General features: G+C 34.2%; 1 protein-coding gene across 6 annotated transcripts in view; it reads left to right on the forward strand.

The window, feature by feature from the left end:
* The window catches only part of LOC135128122 (nephrin-like), a 488,435-nt gene extending 486,952 nt beyond the window's left edge, over positions 1–1,483 (forward strand). For 3 of the 6 annotated variants that reach the window (XM_064054984.1, XM_064054985.1, XM_064054982.1), the window contains one exon: positions 392–1,481. In XM_064054984.1, coding sequence (XP_063911054.1) covers positions 392–741 — 350 coding nt within the window. In that variant the 3' untranslated portion in view covers positions 742–1,481. Of the gene's footprint in view, positions 1–391 lie in introns of all 6 variants that reach the window. The other 3 variants (XM_064054983.1, XM_064054987.1, XM_064054988.1) reach the window with 3 other exon arrangements.
* Positions 1,484–18,631: the final 17,148 nt, after the last annotated feature.

The raw sequence follows: 18,631 nt of genomic DNA on the forward strand, positions 1-18,631 counted from the left end.
GTTGAAAACATCTCCAATTCTTTAAGAAAAGTATACAGTGGGCGGTTTTTGTTACTCCATACCTTTTGTCCGCTCAAGTAACTTGGCTTTAAAATAATCAAATATAACTGATTAGCCACACCTGCACATAATAACTGAAAAATTATTTTCACTGAACAAAAAACAAATGTTAATGAACTAGAAACACCGTTATCTTTCTATAACATTCTAAATTAATTATTTATGAACTTTACGCTGTCATCTTAGTGTGAACTCACTGTAACAAAACGAATTATTTATTGTCTTCATTTTGATGATTTAAAATCATCTATTGCACAACTCCGTAGTTGAACGCACTTTGACAATGTACATTCGGGCCATGACTTTATAAAATATGTAAATCAAATTTCAGCAAAATCGTCGTACGTGAGTGCCCCATCGCCAGCACCTCCAGCAGACGGGTCCTATTACAACATGTCCGACCGCTATCTTTCGTATCCACCACCTCTAGATTTTCAAAATCCGCCTCCAATACCGGCACATCCTCACGTGGGTCATATGCACAACCCGGTGACACCGCCTCTTCCGGCCAACGGATCTCTTCTCCGCCATCAGCGAGGTGCCGTTCCACCGCCAGACGTTTTACACAACACCAGCCAGAATCCCCAAATTCTCCAAGCTCAAACTCTTGCTCAGAAACGAGAACTGACTAGTTTTGGTAATGGTTATGGTGTTAATGAACAAGAAGGACATCTTGTCTGAGACAAGGAGGATATTTTATATGTCCTGTAAAATATAAAGTGCGACTGATGCTCAATTTCGGTGTATTGAGCGGTTAATAGACTGTGAATTAAAAAAGGACTCATTTCAAACGAATTTAAATGAAAGCTAATATCACTGCAATATAAAGACATAAGTAATCAATTAATAACAGTGTATTTTGCTAATTTTACTTAACAAGAACTCTGTAAAAACAATTGATAGTGTTGTTTGGATATATTGTTAAATGTTGAATTATTGTCAGTACTGAATTCGATATGCGTAAGAAGATAATATAAATTATAGAAACCATTAATTTTCGTTTGGGGTTACACATTTTATTTTATTTTTGCTACGTGTGAATACTGGCTGAACAACCAAACCGATGTTAAAACAGCGGTTATAATTTTAGTTTGACGATTGATTTTTTTTAGAAAATACGTATTATCTCCTTATGCTTAGCAATAATTTAACGAAATGAATATTTCGTTACGAAATATAAAAAATGAACAAATAACATGCCAACTGATAATCAGTTTATTTAATTAATAAATTAATGTGATCGTTGTATGTAAAGAACCTATTGTTATTTTTGTAATGAAGCCTCTTATATTGCCCACTTAACAGTTTTATTTTAAGTTATAGAATTTAAGTTCTTTTTGTACATACTTTTTACAATTTTTTTATATGAGTAAAAAATGTTATTTACTAGTCCAATCCAACAACCAAAGTGTTACTTCTTTGTACATGAATTCTCTTAAGTTTGAATATAATTCTATTTTTCGAATTTTATGAGTCAACATTTCCTCAACTTTTGTAAGTATCGATTTAATTTTCCTTTTTCTTGCGTCTATTTATTTTATTTTCTTTTATGTACACAACTTTGTTACGTTAATAAATTTTGTACCTATATTAGGAAAACAGGATTTTTTATTTATTTTCAAACAAACTTGTCCTCGTTTTATTCCTTACTTGTTTTCGTGCAAAATCAAACAAAATGAGTAGCAAAATATCAAACCAAGCAATATGAACAAATGGACAATTCAAATCCGTACGATGACGATTTCCTTCTGAAATGCTTTCGGTGTGATTTTCAAAAAATTTCTGGCGCTGTTACCTCAACAGGCATAATCTTCGCAGGTGAATGACAACGAATTAAGTCATGATTTCCCCATTGGAGGTCAGCAATTTTTTGAAATTACATAAAACAGCTAAACAACGGACAAATAGGGTATGAATATAAATTTCTCATAAATACGAAAATGTTTACTGCAAGTTATCATTTGCTGAACACATTTTTAAATAAAATTGTTATAGTCGAAAAAACAATCATTTTTATAGACTAATAAATCTTTTATAGGTGGAATAATGTAACCCCTTTCATTTTAATCCATTTAATCAAAGTTGTAAATATGTAACAATGTAATATAAAATATGAAACTAATACCTTCCATTTTGCCATTGTAATAATAATAATAATAATAATAATAAATGTTTGAAAGTGCCTTTAATATTAATACAATCCGCTGTGTATTATACTAGTGCAGTGTTTTCTGTTTCGTTTATCAACTAAACTGTGGCAAATTATTTGAATAGACAACTGTAAATATTTAAGTCAATTCTCTAATTACTCGAATTTTATAACAATATTTTTCTCAGTGTGCTTGTAATTTGGAGAATTGGTTTTACAGCTGTTCGTTATATTTTCCCTTATTGTTGTTAATATGGATGAATGCTCATTGTAAAATATACTGTTGAATTGTCCAGTCAATATAAACTTGTATGTCTGTTCATCTCATATTGTATATTGTTAAAATTTATGAATATTAAATAACCATAATTATGTGTTTTTATTTTTTTTATTCCTAAATAAGTATACGGAACTAAATTATACGTTAGCTAATTTTTTGCAGTTAAAGGGTTGTTTGTTTCACTATTATAAAAATACCGCTTGTTTGGAAAAAAAATCGCAGTGTTATTGAACCAAATGGGAGGAAACGGGAACTGCTTGATTATTAAGAAGTGACCCATCAAAATTAGGTGTACGTCATCATACAACTCTTGCTCAGAATATATACAATGGAGTATGGAAATAGATCTTTACAGGACCAATGATAGATATATTGCCGCCCGGAACAAAGTGACTGTATGCCGCCCCTCCACTTTCCTTAAATATATTTTTTACATGTACATGTAATAATTTTTTCAATTTTGTCATTATTTGGCATCGACATCTTTGTCATTTTTTTTGTGTGATTGCTTTGATTGCTTATTAAAAAAAAAAAATTGGACGAAGTCGTCTCTGGGGTGTATAAGATTATTATTATTATTATTATAATTAATTGATCAACGGGCGTTTAGCCCATTTATAGATCAACATAATAGAACAAACAGAATGAAAAAATACAAGAAAAAGTACAATTAGAACAGTTGTCCGACTAATCAGCAGCTATAATTACTGCTACCCCCTAAAGGGATCGGAAAACTGAAGATTAATCTTATCTGAGTAAATCAAAAGCGTCTTGCTGTTCGTGATACTCCGAACACATTGCGTAAATGGGCGACTATTTAAGAACGTCAATACGTGGAATTGATAAATAAGAAAAATGTGGAGACCTAGCAGAAGGTCTAGGTACACCAAAGCAAAGTTGACCCAGAATCAGTGGACAGTCAATATCATTCCGAATGATTTTCTTAAAAAAGAAAAGTGAGGCTTTATCACATCTCGCTTTCAAGTCAACGAAATTAAGTCTTTGTAAAAGATCCGAATGAGGTGTCCCTCTCACAGGATACTTAACATCAACCTTGAACGCCAAAAATTTTAGAAAACGCCTCTGCATTGTTTCGAGAGCTAAAGTATGGGTTTGAGCAGAAGGGGCCCACACAATGCTTGCATATTCCAACTTCGACCTCACGAAAGCAAAGTATAAGGCTTTGAGGGTGTCTATGTTCTTGAAACAACCACTCGATCGAATAATAAAACCAATATACGTATAAGCTTCCGAAGCTAGGTTGCCAATAGGATCAGCGAATGTTAATTTGTAGTCAAAAGTAATCCCTAGATCGCAAAAGGACTCAACTCTAGACAACGGCGAGGAGTTATTATATAATCGTACATTATTCAATGATTTTTGTTCGTCATTGACATGATACGACATTTGTCAAAGTTTACTGGGAAGTAGTTAGATATACTCCAAGTAAGGAAGCTGTCCTTTCGTAATTTCGCACAGTCACTTATATTAGAAACGCGTTTGAAAATCTTCAGGTCATCAGCATATATCAATACCTCAGAATTTAGGTTCTTAATAATATCATCAATAAAAATTATGAAAAAAAACGGACATAAGACTGAGCCTTGGGGAACACCCGAATAAACGGGGAATTTACCAGATTCAAATCCATGGTATTTAACGCACTGAAATCTTGGTGATAAATACGATTGAATTAATTTTACTAAGTGACGAGATAAACCGTTATTATGAAGCTTCATCAGCAGAATGTCATGGTTAAGCCTGTCAAACGCTTTGGAAAAATCTGTGAAGATTACGTCAACTTGTTCCTTATTGTCGAAACTATTCGAAACATACTTAGTGAAACAACATAAATTTGTTACCGTAGAACGGCCACTTCAAAATCCGTGTTGTTATTACGACAGGCACGTAACCAGCCTTTTATTTTGGAGGGGCCCAGCCCGGGCACTAATTTCAAATAAGGGGGCCTTTAAAAAAAGTCTTCAGTAGTATAAATCAACATTTTACTTGGATCACAACCACTATATAACCTTAATGGGGTGCAAATAGTTGAAATTGACTAACACCATGAGAATTCATTTAAATTCTGCGTGCCAATCTGCATAGTGTGTAAAAGGTATATCAATTGTATCGGCTAATTGCTTAAAAAAGTTATCGACAACACTGTTCACAGCAGTATCGCTTTACTCAGAGAGTTATATTACAAGGTAGGAACATAAGATTACTCATAGCTAAAATTTACTGTTGATCTGAAATTTCGAATTTGCTTTATTTTTAAAATTTAAAATTAATTTAAGGGGGCACCAGGAGTGGCACAGGGTTTTTCTGGGGTGCCCCCCCCAGCCCACCCCCCTTGGTTACGTGCCTGGATTACGATATGTAGTTATGTAGATTAAATGCCACAATTTTATGTAAGATATATTCAAAAACCTTTTAGAAATTGCATAGTAATGAGATGGGTCGATAATTATCAATTCAGTCTCTTCTATCTTTTTTGAAAATAGGCGCGATAATTGAGAGTTTCCAAACATCAGGAAAAGATCCTTTGTTTAATATTAAATTATATATGATTGTTAGAGGATAGGTGAAAATGACAGTCTGATAGTAAGAAACCAGGAATGTGGTCATGTCGAGAAGTTAAGTTCGATTTGATTTTCTTTAAGGCATCAAATACTTCCGACTCACTAACCGACGAGATATGGAAGGAGGTATTAAAGGATTCATCAACAAATTTCTGAAAGTCATCAGTATGAAAATGAGACTGAGAGAAGCTAGCACTAAAGTGCCTAGCGAAGGCATCAACAATGTCAGAAGGATTACAAAGCGTTTCGCCCAGATAGTTCATTCTGGAGGGAATACCAGACCGTTTTTTAAGATTATTTATATGCGCCCAAAATTTCTTAGGATCCTACTTTATATTTAATTCTAGTTTTAGTGAATAATTGTTATATCCCCTCTTAATAACACCCTTTAACTCCCTACGTGCGGATCTAAAGTTTAGGAGGTTAGTCTCGGTCTTATTCGATTTATATTTAGTCCAAAGTGTCCATTTGAGATTAACCATTTTAATAGCGTCCATCGTAAACCAAGCAGGGTAAGAAGAATTACGACGACGGTGAGTTTTCGGGACATAACTATCAAGGATTGAATTAAGTTTGTTATACTCGTAGAAAAGGAGCAGATGGTATTGACATCAGTGACATCCTTCAAAAAGTCCCAGTTAACAAGACTAAGCTGTTCGTAAAGATTATGAAAATCGGCTTTGCGAAAATTTCACTGTGCATTTGAAAACTCACATGTCCCTATGACTTTTGTTTCAGACGACTGATATTTAATTAAGAGGGAGGGACGATGTAAGTCTTCAGATAAAAGATAATCTTCAGATTTGTCTACCACACATTGCTGGTTAGACAGAACCAAATCCAAGACTCTGCCATAGTTATTAGCCACCTTGTTGACATATGTTGCCTATGCAAAAATTGTCAGGAGTGAACAGATAAAATTAACACCCTGTATACGAAGCGAATCAAGAGCATATTTCGCCGAGCATGCAGTGATGTAAAAATAAATCTCTTTGAAAGATCTGCTTGAAGTTGACTGGGCATCAACCCTCAAGTACAATACTATATCCGAAAACTGGGAAACGTTTAAATCTCAGCTTCAAGAACTAACCCTCCTTAATTCCATTCGTAGAGTATTTATGAAGTCCACCAAAAAACCTTGGATTAATGATCAATTGGTTAAAATGATTCGGATCAAAAGAAATTTGTGGCGCTCCTTCAAACGTACTGGTAACGTGGTAGATTATGCTGCTCACCGAACTTTTTCAAATCAGTTAGCTTCGAAAATTAAAAGCGCTAAATCCTCATATGAAGCTCAACTTGCTCGAAATAAAAACCCTAAGTCTTTTTACAAATATATTCGTGATACTCTTGGAGGATCAGTTCGGAAACCACAGTTGAGAGACTCCACTGGTGCATTAATTTCAGATAATGACAAAATTGCAAATATTTTTGCAGATACCTTTGCTGAGGCATACACTGCCGAACCTTCTTCAAATCCTCCTGTAGTTTTTACACCTCGATGTACTGCCTCACTAACTAATGTTGAGTTCCTTGAACAAGAAGTATACACTAGGCTCCGAAAGTTGAAGAAAACTAAATCTCCCGGACCTGACGACTTGAGTGCTGCCATTTTGAATGAATGTGCGCTTTCTTTATGTAAGCGCTTGAGTCTCCTCATGCAGCAATCATTTATCACCGGTGAATTGCCTAACGATTGGAGAACAGCAACTGTCAAACCGATTTTCAAAAAAGGGGACCAACTTGATGCTGGAAATTTTCGCCCTATCAGCCTAACATCTCTGATTAGTAAATTGATGGAATCCATTATATGTCATACTATGATGAAGTTCCTTCTTGAACACAAGATTATTCCGGCCGAGCAACACGGATTTGTGCCCAAACGATCGGTAATTACAAATCTTCTCAGTTGCCTCAACGACTGGTCCAGAGAACTTGACAACGATAATCCTGTCGATGTAATTTATTTTGACTACATCAAAGCATTTGATAAAGTCCCGACGCGTCGCTTGTTGCACAAACTTGAACATTTTGGAATTAGAGGTGGATTACTTAAGTGGATAGAAGGCTTTTTATCGTTTCGAACATTTAGAGTTAAAATTGATGGATGCCTTAGTAATTCACAAAAGGTCCTAAGTGGGGTTCCACAAGGAACAGTTTTAGGCCCCATACTATTCATAGTGTATATCGCCGATCTTACCGTAGAACTTTCCAGTCCTTTCGCTCTGTTCGCTGACGACTTGAAATTGTATAATACCTCGAAGAATAATAATGTTTTAAAGGCGGATTTAATAACACTTTATGCATGGACGCAAAAATGGCTTATGCCCTTCAATATGAAAAAATGTTGTGTACTTCATCTAGGCAGGAACAATCCCAAAATGTAATATAATCTTGGTGGCCACGTTTTGCAGTGTATATCGTCGCAGATTGACTTGGGCATCACCATTACAGAAGATTTGTCCTGATCTTCTCACATCTTATCTGTTGTCAAAAAAGCTAACTCCATTGGGTATTTGATAAGAAAAGCTTTCCCCTGTGCCCCCATCGAAATTATCGCAAAACTGCACAAGACATATGTACGCCCAATACTAGAATACGCCAATTCAGTTTGGCATCCAATTCTTGTTAGGGACAAACAGCTGCTGGAGTCCGTTCAACGTCGCATCACCCATATTCCTTTTGGTTTTCATCGTCTTAAGATAATGAAATTACCGACAATTGAACACCGTAAAGTTAGAGGAGATGTTATCACGACCTTTAAAATATTATCGCAACTCGATTCGCCTATTCGCCATCTTTTTTCAACATCTGCTGATCCAAGAACACGAGGGCATCGACTAAAGCTACGTAAATATGCTTTCAAAACAAGAATGAGACAATTCTTCCTCCCGGAGCGGGTTTTCGGTACTTGGAACTCTCTATCTCCAAATATAATCGAAAGTTCTTCTTTAATCAGTTTCAAGATAGCACTAGATACCTGGTTCGTCGGTCATCATAACTGATAATACATAGGATGTAAATAAATTTAATTTGTAACAACTGTCCCTTGGGCATAACAGGCTCCAGCCTCTGCCCTATTTCATTTTTAAATAAAATAAATAAATAAATAAATAAATAAATAAAATAAATGCTCTACACCACGTGGAGGGTAAACACCGTCTTGCAAGGAAGCTAAGAATTTTAAATTTTTTCTTTGTGCAGCCTCAATCTCCTTGCGATGGATTGCGTAGATGGCCTACCAATTAACTGCTCCTTCCTCCAGTCTTGATCTCACCAAAGAAAAAAATAATATGATAAGAGTTCGCTGATTTACAAATTCTCTACAATTACGATAAATAAAGCCATACATCTTGTAAGCCTTAGCAATATTGTCCTTATAATGACACACAAATAATGATAAAAGAATGTAAATTCTACCAGAAATTATTATTATTATCATTATTAATATTGTTAATTCAATTCAATGCCCAACAGGTAAAACCTAAATTAAGGGCAAGGGTAATAAGAAAAAGAAAACAGAAAGAAATAAACAAAAAGTACCAACTGACCAAGAAAAAACATTTTGTTTAATAATTCGGGGCGTGCAATTAAATATATCAATCTGAGCCTCAATCTCAGTGTAGTTACGCAACATCTGTGATAATGGTGAACCAATCAATATGTTAGTACGAGGAGTGATAATATTAAAAGTACATTTTTAGTACGAGCGTTTATTCTATTTGCCTTCAGACCGATGTTGCACAGAAGATCAAGACACTCGTGAAGACCATGCAAGATTGTGTATAAAAACAACACTGAGTAACATTTGCGGCCGGACATTAACGAGTACATTTTAAATGTATTCAGCAACAGATCTTGTGGAAAACCCCTAGGGTGATAAACGTAATCACTGAAGAATACTAATGATTTTAGAAATGATATTGGATTTTTTCAAAAGCGGCTATATAAATGTTATACTGTGGTGACCACACAACAGAAACGTATTCAAGTCGAGATCTAACAAAAGTTATGTACAACAGTTTAAGAGTTTCAATATCATTGAATTCACGTCCATTGCGAATAACAAAACCCAGAGGACGAAAAGCTGATGTAACAATAGATTCAATGTGCGAGCCGAATGAACGTTTAGGATCAAATGTGACCCCAAGATCACGTATAACGTCAGGTCTTTTAAAGATGCCATTATCAATATTGTAATTAAATTTTATATTCCTAATTTTTCGACTGCATGTCATAAGATAACATTTATTTTTGTTCAATAACAAATGATTATCTACACACCATTGAAAGGCTTTATCAATGCTTTGTTGCAAACGTAGACAGTCATCATAGCATTCAATAACACAATAGATCAGCATCAGCAAATAAAAGAGAATCAACATCAATCACGTCAATAATGTCATTGATAAACATACCAAACAACAACGGCCCCAAAACCGAGCCCTGGGGTACTCCAGACTGCTGCATAAAGAACTTTGATTTGAAACCATCAACAGTAACAAAGAGAGAACGCTCATTTAAATATGACTTCATTAATAATATTAGGGAATCCGAGAAACCAAAAAGTTCTAATTTCCTTACCAATAGACGATGGTCAATTTTATCAAAAGCTTTAGAAAAATCTCCGTACATGACATCCACCTGACTGTCATTATCTGAAGCCGCAGATAAAAACTGTGTAATGGAAATCAGATTAGTTTGGGCAGACCTTCCTTTAACAAAACCATTTTGATTAACTCCAATCATTTGTGAAATATGACCTGAAAAGCTGGAGTAAATTACATTTTCAAAAATCTTGGCAAAATTGCAAAGGATTGCCTCAGGCCTATAATTCGAAATGATTGATCAGGTAAACAGGACAAACCCTCGAGTTTTTTCCAGTCCCGAGGAAATACACAGATGTTAAAATCAGGTTAAAAATGATTGATAAAGGTTAAACGAAAACATTTGCACAGTCCTTTATAACCAATGCTGGAATTTGGTCTGGACCACCTAATAACGAGGGTTTTAGATTTTTTATACAACTAAAAATGTCTTTTTCACTAACAGATTTAATAATAAGGATGTTTTTAATTATGTCTGGCGAAAGACTATTTTTAGTAAAGGTCTATGAGAAATGATTCGCAAAACAATCAGCAATGCCTTGCAGTGATGACAAGTTGGTACAATTATGTATCATATTAACTGGAATAGAGTGTGAATCTTTTTTAGATCTAAGAAATGACCAGAATTTGTCAGGGTTCGATTTTAAATTAAAATTTATCTCATGTAAATAAGAAGCGTATGCAATTTTAATTTCTGATTTAAATCAGAAATTACAATTTTATAGTAATGAGACGATTTTGTTTGTTTATAAAGTTTCCAAGCAGTATGTTTGCGTTTTATTATTATTTTATTTTCTTTGTTGGTACATGCAACTGAAATATGTCATTTAACGGAATAAAAACTAGTAACAGCACTGTCCGCACTCGAATAGGATTCAAGAAAGGACCAATCTACTGAAATAAGTGATTCGGAAAGTGAGATAAAATTACACTTCCTAAAGTTAAGTTCTGAGGATGCTACTGCTGGAAATTTTTTGCGACGGGTTTTAGAGATTAATACATCAACTACAAGTGCTGGGTGGTGATCGTCTTCATGCAAGAATGGTTCTAGAGATCTAACCATAGAGCAGAGTAGATCCTGGTTGACTAATAAGTACTAAATCTAATAATTTACCATTTTCATTTAGAATAGCGTTGCACTGTTTCCGGTGGTAAAAACTTGTCGAAATTATTAACAAGTTTTAAAGATGTGGAGGAAACAAACACATTTTGTTGTTGAAGTACAAATTCGGGAATGTTAAAGTCTCCTAAAATAACTAACTGAGAATCATACAAAAAACATGCAGACATCAGCATATTAAAAAGAATAGTATAATCAGTATTACCGCAGACTCGGGGAATATAAACAACTAAAATAAACACATTGCAAAAATTAATATTCAGTTTGACCATTACTAAATCAACCAGAGGTAAAATATCACGGAGCTCATCCAAGTAAGAGATATCACATAACGGAGCAGAAATAGTACGTTCGACAGCCAACAAGACACCACCACCTCCTGAACACTTAAAATGTTCATAATTGCGGTCTTTCCTGAAGACTTGATACTTTACGGGGTCAAACAATTCAGAATCATTTATACTACTATTCAGCCAAGTTTCCGACAATGCTATTACACCGTATTCATTATATACTGAGATCGAAGATAAATAAAATTCCCGCGTTTTAGTACATAAACCTCTTATATTTTGGTAATAACAAAAGTGAGAATGAAGACACACAGCTTGACGCAAAACGAAGAATTGCCATAATCACAGTTGCCATTTTTTTGTATATCAGGTGAATACCATAATTGCTATTCTGTTCCAAGTACCAACAATTTAATTTTTTTAAGTTGATTTTGATACACCACACATTTATTAAGGTCCCATGCCGCATGAATGCAGTCGAGCTCCGGATTTTGTGCACAGTACGTAGGTACATTTAACATCAGATTCCTGATACTCTTTTAGGGCAAGTGGGGTATTTCTCATTACACTGGGGGATTACAGGGGAAGAAATTTCTTTAAGTTACACACGTAAGTAGAACAAAATAACGATCCATTTAAGGTCACAGAATATTCAACTACTGACTCTTTTGCAATATCTTTATCTATGCCCGGTATTCTAATTCTAGGATTCAATTGTTTTAATTGCCTCACTTTGTACTCTGTGAGAACAGCTGTGATCAGAGTTTTCATTTTATTCGAATCCTCAGTATTATTGCAGCTTATTTGACTGCCATTGCGACACGTTTTTACACCTGATATGCCAATGTTTGACTTAACAGGATCTATTTTATTTAGGAGATGTTTTTAGTCACATACAGTGTTAGACATTATCTAGATACTTGTATCTAAATAAAGTATCTAGATACATTTTTGAGTATCTAGAATCTGTATCTAGATACAATCGAATTTAAGCACAAAATATCTGTATCTAGATACAAAATTAATGGCGCAGATACAGATACATTTTTTTATTTCACTTTTTTTTCAGTAGTTATTAGTTGAGTTATACTAGTAGTGATTTTTGATACTTCATGTTGGTAATTTTGGTCACAAACAAAAAAAGAGGTAAGAGGTCCACTAATAGTGTTCTGTCACGGAAATTTTCATATTTTAAATACCATCATTTCCTACATTGTAGCCTTCAGTACTTATACATTATTAAATATAATCCTGAGGAGTAATAAATCTAAGCCATGGTAAGGTGGTATTTTAAAAACCATAAACCACTATTCACTATTCACTGCGTTTTACGCTTATCGGGGCAATGCATTTTATCTGTGTACCTGAGCAACCCGGGTCTGGTAGGCCCGCTGGTTGTATTTGTGTTATTAAATAAGAGTAATTTTAATAGTAAAAATATTTGTTTAAGGTATGTTATTATTTTTAGAAAATAATAATTGCCTGTTACATAATGATTAATTTTTTCAATTAGCACAAATTAGTTCTGTGTAATCGATGTAATTCAATACATACATATTTCTCCCGCATAAATCGCATATTTGTTACTGTTTTATACCTTTATTTTTCAGACAAATGTAGCATCTTTTCCTTTTGCCACATGTGTCATTTCTTCACTTTTTCATTATTGGACCTAACGCGAGACGGGCTTGGCAGGTCCGTTTTGTCCTAGAATGTGCCGATTATGTTTAAGTGTAAATCTTGGGCAATAAAATTAATATTTTTACGACCCTCGGTAGAATAATTTATCGTGATATATTCTCAGAAATCGTGAAACGAGATTAAAAAAAATGAATTTCAACAAAAATCTGAAAATTTAAAGATGCACTCTGGTGATTCCGGCCTGCCAGGCAGCCTTTGATGTTATAAGGGGTTTAAATACCTTTCTAAGGGCCGGTTTATCAATGCTCAGTTAAAAGTGTCTGTTAAGTAACTGTCAGATAAGGGTAACTAGCAGTTAACGGAGGTAAAGTGTTTATCAATGCACAATGTTTCTTCCAGTTTCGTAGCTCGAAGTTTAGCTGTTACTCTCTTAAGTTGGTAACGCTCACCCCACTGGAAATGAGTTGCGATTGGTCAGTTCAAAACTACCCCGACCTTGAAAGTTCCGTCAGATTCGATCCGCATTCGGTATTCAACGATTGTGTATCGCGTTTCACGTGATCAATCATGAAAAAGCAAAATTTAGCATTAGAAAAAAAGTATTGGAAATTAAAAATGAAACAAGTAGGTACACCTATAAATAAATACAGAGAGATCGAAAAAGAAATTAGTCAAAGTTGGCCATGCACGAAAAGGCGTTTGTTTTAGTTTAAAATAATTTTTTATTAATCGTCACGTTGACAAAAGTAATTTGCACTGTTATCAAACGAAATTAAAGCTTTTTTGTTATTAGAATCTTCAGAAATGGGATAAATTTTAGACAAAATTGGAAAACGGTGATTTTAATTCATTCTTATGTGTTTTAAAAGTAGGCCTCATAATTCTAATTTCAAACTGTCAATTTGACATTTAATAAAAAAAATTAAATTACCCTACCACCGTGATTACGACAAACGGCTTGCCGTGCATGGCCTACTTCGATTAATTTCTTTTTCGATCTCGCGGTATTATTAGATAGGTTTTTAATTTTTGGTACCTACATTAGACCTGGAAAATAATCAGCTAATAATAAGTGGTTTTCTCATCTTTTCTTTGTCAATTTGTTCCACAACATAAGTCCTCATCAAAATATTGTTAAATTCATAACAGATTTATTTAAATTTGTTAGGTTATGTTGCCACTAATTGGTGGATAACGCTTTAACTGACAGTTTGAACTGTCAGTTAATTTATCAGGCACTTTGACCACCAGTTTTGAGCTAGCGGGTAATGATAAACAGGTTAACTCACAGACAAGCTTTAACTGCCAGTTACTTTAACTTAACTGCGCATTTATAGACCGGCCCTAAGAAATTGTACTTATTTTGCCTTATTAAACGGAACCAGCAATTCTTCCTAGAATGTATATACCTGCCGCACCGGGATAGACGATTACCGGACATGGTCATAAAAACATCGTAAGCCGATATTGAAGAATAATAATTTATGACAGGTTGCCGACAACAGACCTTCAGCACAGAATAATTATTTCCCGTATTCTTTTGAAATATTAATTTTAATGCTGGAGATTATTAGATATAATAACAATTTGGACACTGTAGTATAGGAATAAAAACGAAAAAAATATTCTTTTTAGGCGTACGTAATAAATATTGCACAATTTGCGACACATCAAACAGCGAAGCGATGGCCTATTTGCAGGAAAAAAGAAAAGATTTTTCAGTCTTGAGTAACTATGCTAGAGTAAAATGTTTATTTTTTAAATTTAATACCACAATCCCGTCTTCTGCACCTGTGGAACGGTTGTTTAGCAGCGGAAACCAAATTCTGACACCAAGAAGAAATAATTTAGGTGACAATACGTTCGAAATGTTGTTAATTTTAAAAAATTCATTAAACAATACATAAAAAAATACATAAACATGTTTTCAGCTATTTTATTAGCCAAAGCTTCAAAAAGTATCTGTTTTCTTGTATCTGTATCTAGATACATTTCGAAAAAATCGAAAACAATCTGTATCTAGATACTTTTATCTTCCATATATCTATAAATATCTGTATCTAGATACTTTTAAAAGTACCTGTCCCCAACACTGGTCACATATGCTGTTTGTTTATTATCGTTACCGTCTTTGCCATTTCTATTGAAACACCATCATCAACATGATTTTGCTTAAAATTTAGCAATTGGTAACAGCTTTCGGTTAACTGACAACGGCTTTTAGTTAGAAAATTGTCTCAATATGAACGTTGCCAAATTTACGCTTAACAAGTGGTGTTTCAATAGAAATGGCAAAGACTATAGGTTGAAGAATGACAGATGATCTATTATTGATAACAGTTTTTGCATATGTAGGGACTGGAACTTGGGTATTACTGACAACAGATGAATTATTAGAATTAATTTCCTTTAAAGTTTTTGAATGGGATTCAATTGATTCATTTTGTTTTGCAATGAGAGACATACATTTATCCACCAAATCTTTTAGAACATCGACTTTTAATGAGCCTTGTACAGCGATACATTCATTACATAACGAAAATTAGAGTACTTATCTAGAACGTTTAAGGCAGCATAATCGTTCTTTAAACATTTATTAGCATGACATTTGCACTCGCATGAGAAACATTTTAAAGTTTTATCGAAGTTTTTCAGGGTAACTTCCCATATCTTACACGTTGGCATTGAAGATTGAAAAAAGTGAAAAAAAGTTTATCAACTAATAGCCTCAACGGTGAAGTATCACCGAGAGCTTAAAGAACAAGATAACCCAATTAAACTACTTACATGCAAAAAATCACACCATTATTCTTCGATACATCTTGCATGCAATAGGCAAATTTCAAAAGCTCAACCAACCTAACTTTTATAATGAATCTGAGGAAACTGCTCACCAAACGTCTGCCTTTGCACAAACACACACACAGAGAGAATTATACACAGGATCAGGAAGCAATGCGTTCACGTCATGGATGCCGCCGATCCGTTACCAACACTAAATCAAAAATACGCGCCGCAATACAGATCAAAATCGATCAATTTGGGGGAAATTATATTGGTACGACTGATAGCGAAACATGAAAAAGTTTGGTTGTGTTCTTGTTTGATTTTTCGCGTTTTTCTATTTTTCTGCTCGTGCAATCGTATCAGTTCTTTTCAGAACTATAACAGTTCTTTACAGAACTCCAACTTAACTGTCGTGTACCGTGGTACGTGTCGCTTGCTTGAACGTATACATTCTATCATGCCGAAGCCCTTGCACAAAGATGCAAAGCAAATGGTCACTAATCTAGTGGACTATCTTGCTAAAGAACGCGATAACGGGGGACCTCTTTTACTACTAATAGCTGTTCAAGACGTAAGTAGGTGTATTTTATTACAGTTACAAATGCAGTCACATTGTACAGGGAGTTGCTGCTGCTCTCGGTGTATGTGTGTGAACAGTGAACACCGTGGAGAAGATGTACATTCTCCCAAGAAAAAGAGACCCCGAAAAAAGCCGGTGTGTGATATTAGCACTTCGGAGCAGTGTGGTATTCGAGAATGTTTATATGGAATGATCGAAAAAAGTATGAATTTAATGCGCACGCCTTATAGATACTAATGATTATTTTACAGAAATACATGTTACACAATCGTTATTACTTGATTGCTTGAAAGAGAAACATATATTTGAGGGTTCTGTAAGCTCATTAGGAAGAATTTTACATTCTATTGGGTTTCGTTACTCTCCAACAAATGTATGGAAGCGTCTTATGGAATTACAACATGTTGTTCATGCAAGAACCAAATTCTTACGTGAATACATGCACAATCAGCAGAATCCAAATTCTTTGCAATGTATATATCTTGATGAAACATGGATATTTGAAAATGGTTCGGTAGTTAAGTCATGGCAAAACGATAGTGTCAAAAGTATCAGGACGTTCAAAATAGAAGGGAAAAGGTACTAATGTGTCAGTTTCATGTTATTAATTTATTCTTCTCACTATATTTTAGGTATATTGTATTACATGATGATGAAGTATTTTCTTCTAATACCAAAAATCCAGACTATCATGGCGAAATGAATTAACAGAATTTTCTCAAGTGGTTTGAAAATCAATTGCTCATAAAGCTTGAGGAACCATCACTGAATATTATGGACAATGCAAGCTACCACAGTACCCTTGCAAACAAATGTCCCAATGGTTCATGGAAAAAAGTAGAAATTCGTGAATGGCTTGAACAACATGACATAAGTTCAGATCCACAGGTGTTAAAAACGGAACTTCTTCATTTGGTTGCACAGTAATGCATATACTATTTCTATAGTTTCATTTAAAATGTGAAACCTCCAAAAACGTATGTTGCCAATGAATTGGCCCAACAAGATGGCCATAGAATATTGCAATTGCCGCCACATCATTGTGTGTTTAACCCTATAGAAAATATTTGGGGAATTACTAAAAATTACACAGTAGAACAGTGTCTTTGTTACATATATTTTCTAAACATGTTCGGAAAGGTAATTTTGTGCTAAACAACTCTTAAAAGAGATAATATACCCATGTCAAAAAAAAATTATTCAAATTTTTATTGTCGTCCGGTGAACAATTAGAAAAAATGAAGTGAATTCTAATTTTACATAGAAAAACGCGCAAGAAGCACTTAAAAAATGTTCCACAGATTTCTGTCGCCAGATATTTAACTACGTCTACGAATATTTAATCTGCCTAGAATATGTAGAAGGATCTAACTCTTTATAAAAGTCTCATGTATTCGGAAAGAATGAATACTTGGGTCTTTCCCTTAAATCTTTCTTCGACTTTCTTGATTTCTCGAGGAAAAGATTATCAGCAAAGAAATTTAAATGAGACATAATTTGTAGAACGTTTGTTTCCTAAAAATTCACTTATCACTAAGCTAATTGATTCCCAAATAAATTTTTCTGTATCATTCAAATAGGCGTAGAACATTTGATCTTTCATTCGAATTTCAGGTCCAATGAAAATTCCTAAGGATAGAAAACGTACATAATATGAAAACTGAAATTCACTGTAACATTTTAGTTTTTACTTTGGTTTATGTTAGCAGCAGAAAGCTTAGGAAATATTGTTTTCAGATGTTGAAATGCTTTCTCTCTTGTATTTTACTTGCATAAGAAGCACATATGCTTGGTATATCCAGACTGGAAGCCAAATACAATTTTTAAATCTATCAAATTCCACTCAAACTTTTTCTCGTTAATACAGTTTAACGAGTGTTGAATATTCTCATATGTTTCTGCAATTTGTATGCAGTCGGCGGTACTAGATATTTATTCCCATTATGCAATAGTACACCTTTAACTGGAACTATCTATGAACAGTCTGCAAAAAAAAATTGTTTTGACGACGTAGGCATAATGTCTTATTAGATAGTTATTCAGCACAAAATAACCTTTCAGAATACTTGTAACAAGAAATTTGTCTAAAATTGTTCGACTGTGTTATGTTATTATTATTATTGGGCGTGATGGTTATGGTCAAAAAAATGCCGTGGAAATGTGGAAAAATACTAATGACCATGTGATAACCCAAACGTCCCGCGTTTAATTGACCTTGAAAAAGTTTGAAAGGCCCGCGAAAAATTTAAAAATTCAAAGTTTGGCCTTGGCTGTGATCGTTTAACAAAATGGGAACCTACGTTGTGTTTTTTTTTTTTTGAAAAATGGCGGGAAGAGGTTCTTTCATACAAGTGAGCATATACTGCGTGTGAATTGAGAGCGCAAGGAATAATAGACAAAATTGTTTTGGAGGGGCTAGCACGGCACCCCTCTCAGGAGGAAAGAAGCTGCGAGGATTCACTCCTCAGCCCCAAAAACCCCCTATCGTATATTCACGGACATATTACTTTTCAAACACCTTAAAAATATGAAAGA

This window comes from Zophobas morio, unplaced genomic scaffold (assembly GCF_036711695.1).
Source record: "Zophobas morio isolate AGI-343-1 ecotype UQ-CSIRO unplaced genomic scaffold, CSIRO_AGI_Zmor_V1 ptg000012l, whole genome shotgun sequence".
NCBI lineage: Eukaryota > Metazoa > Arthropoda > Insecta > Coleoptera > Tenebrionidae > Zophobas > Zophobas morio.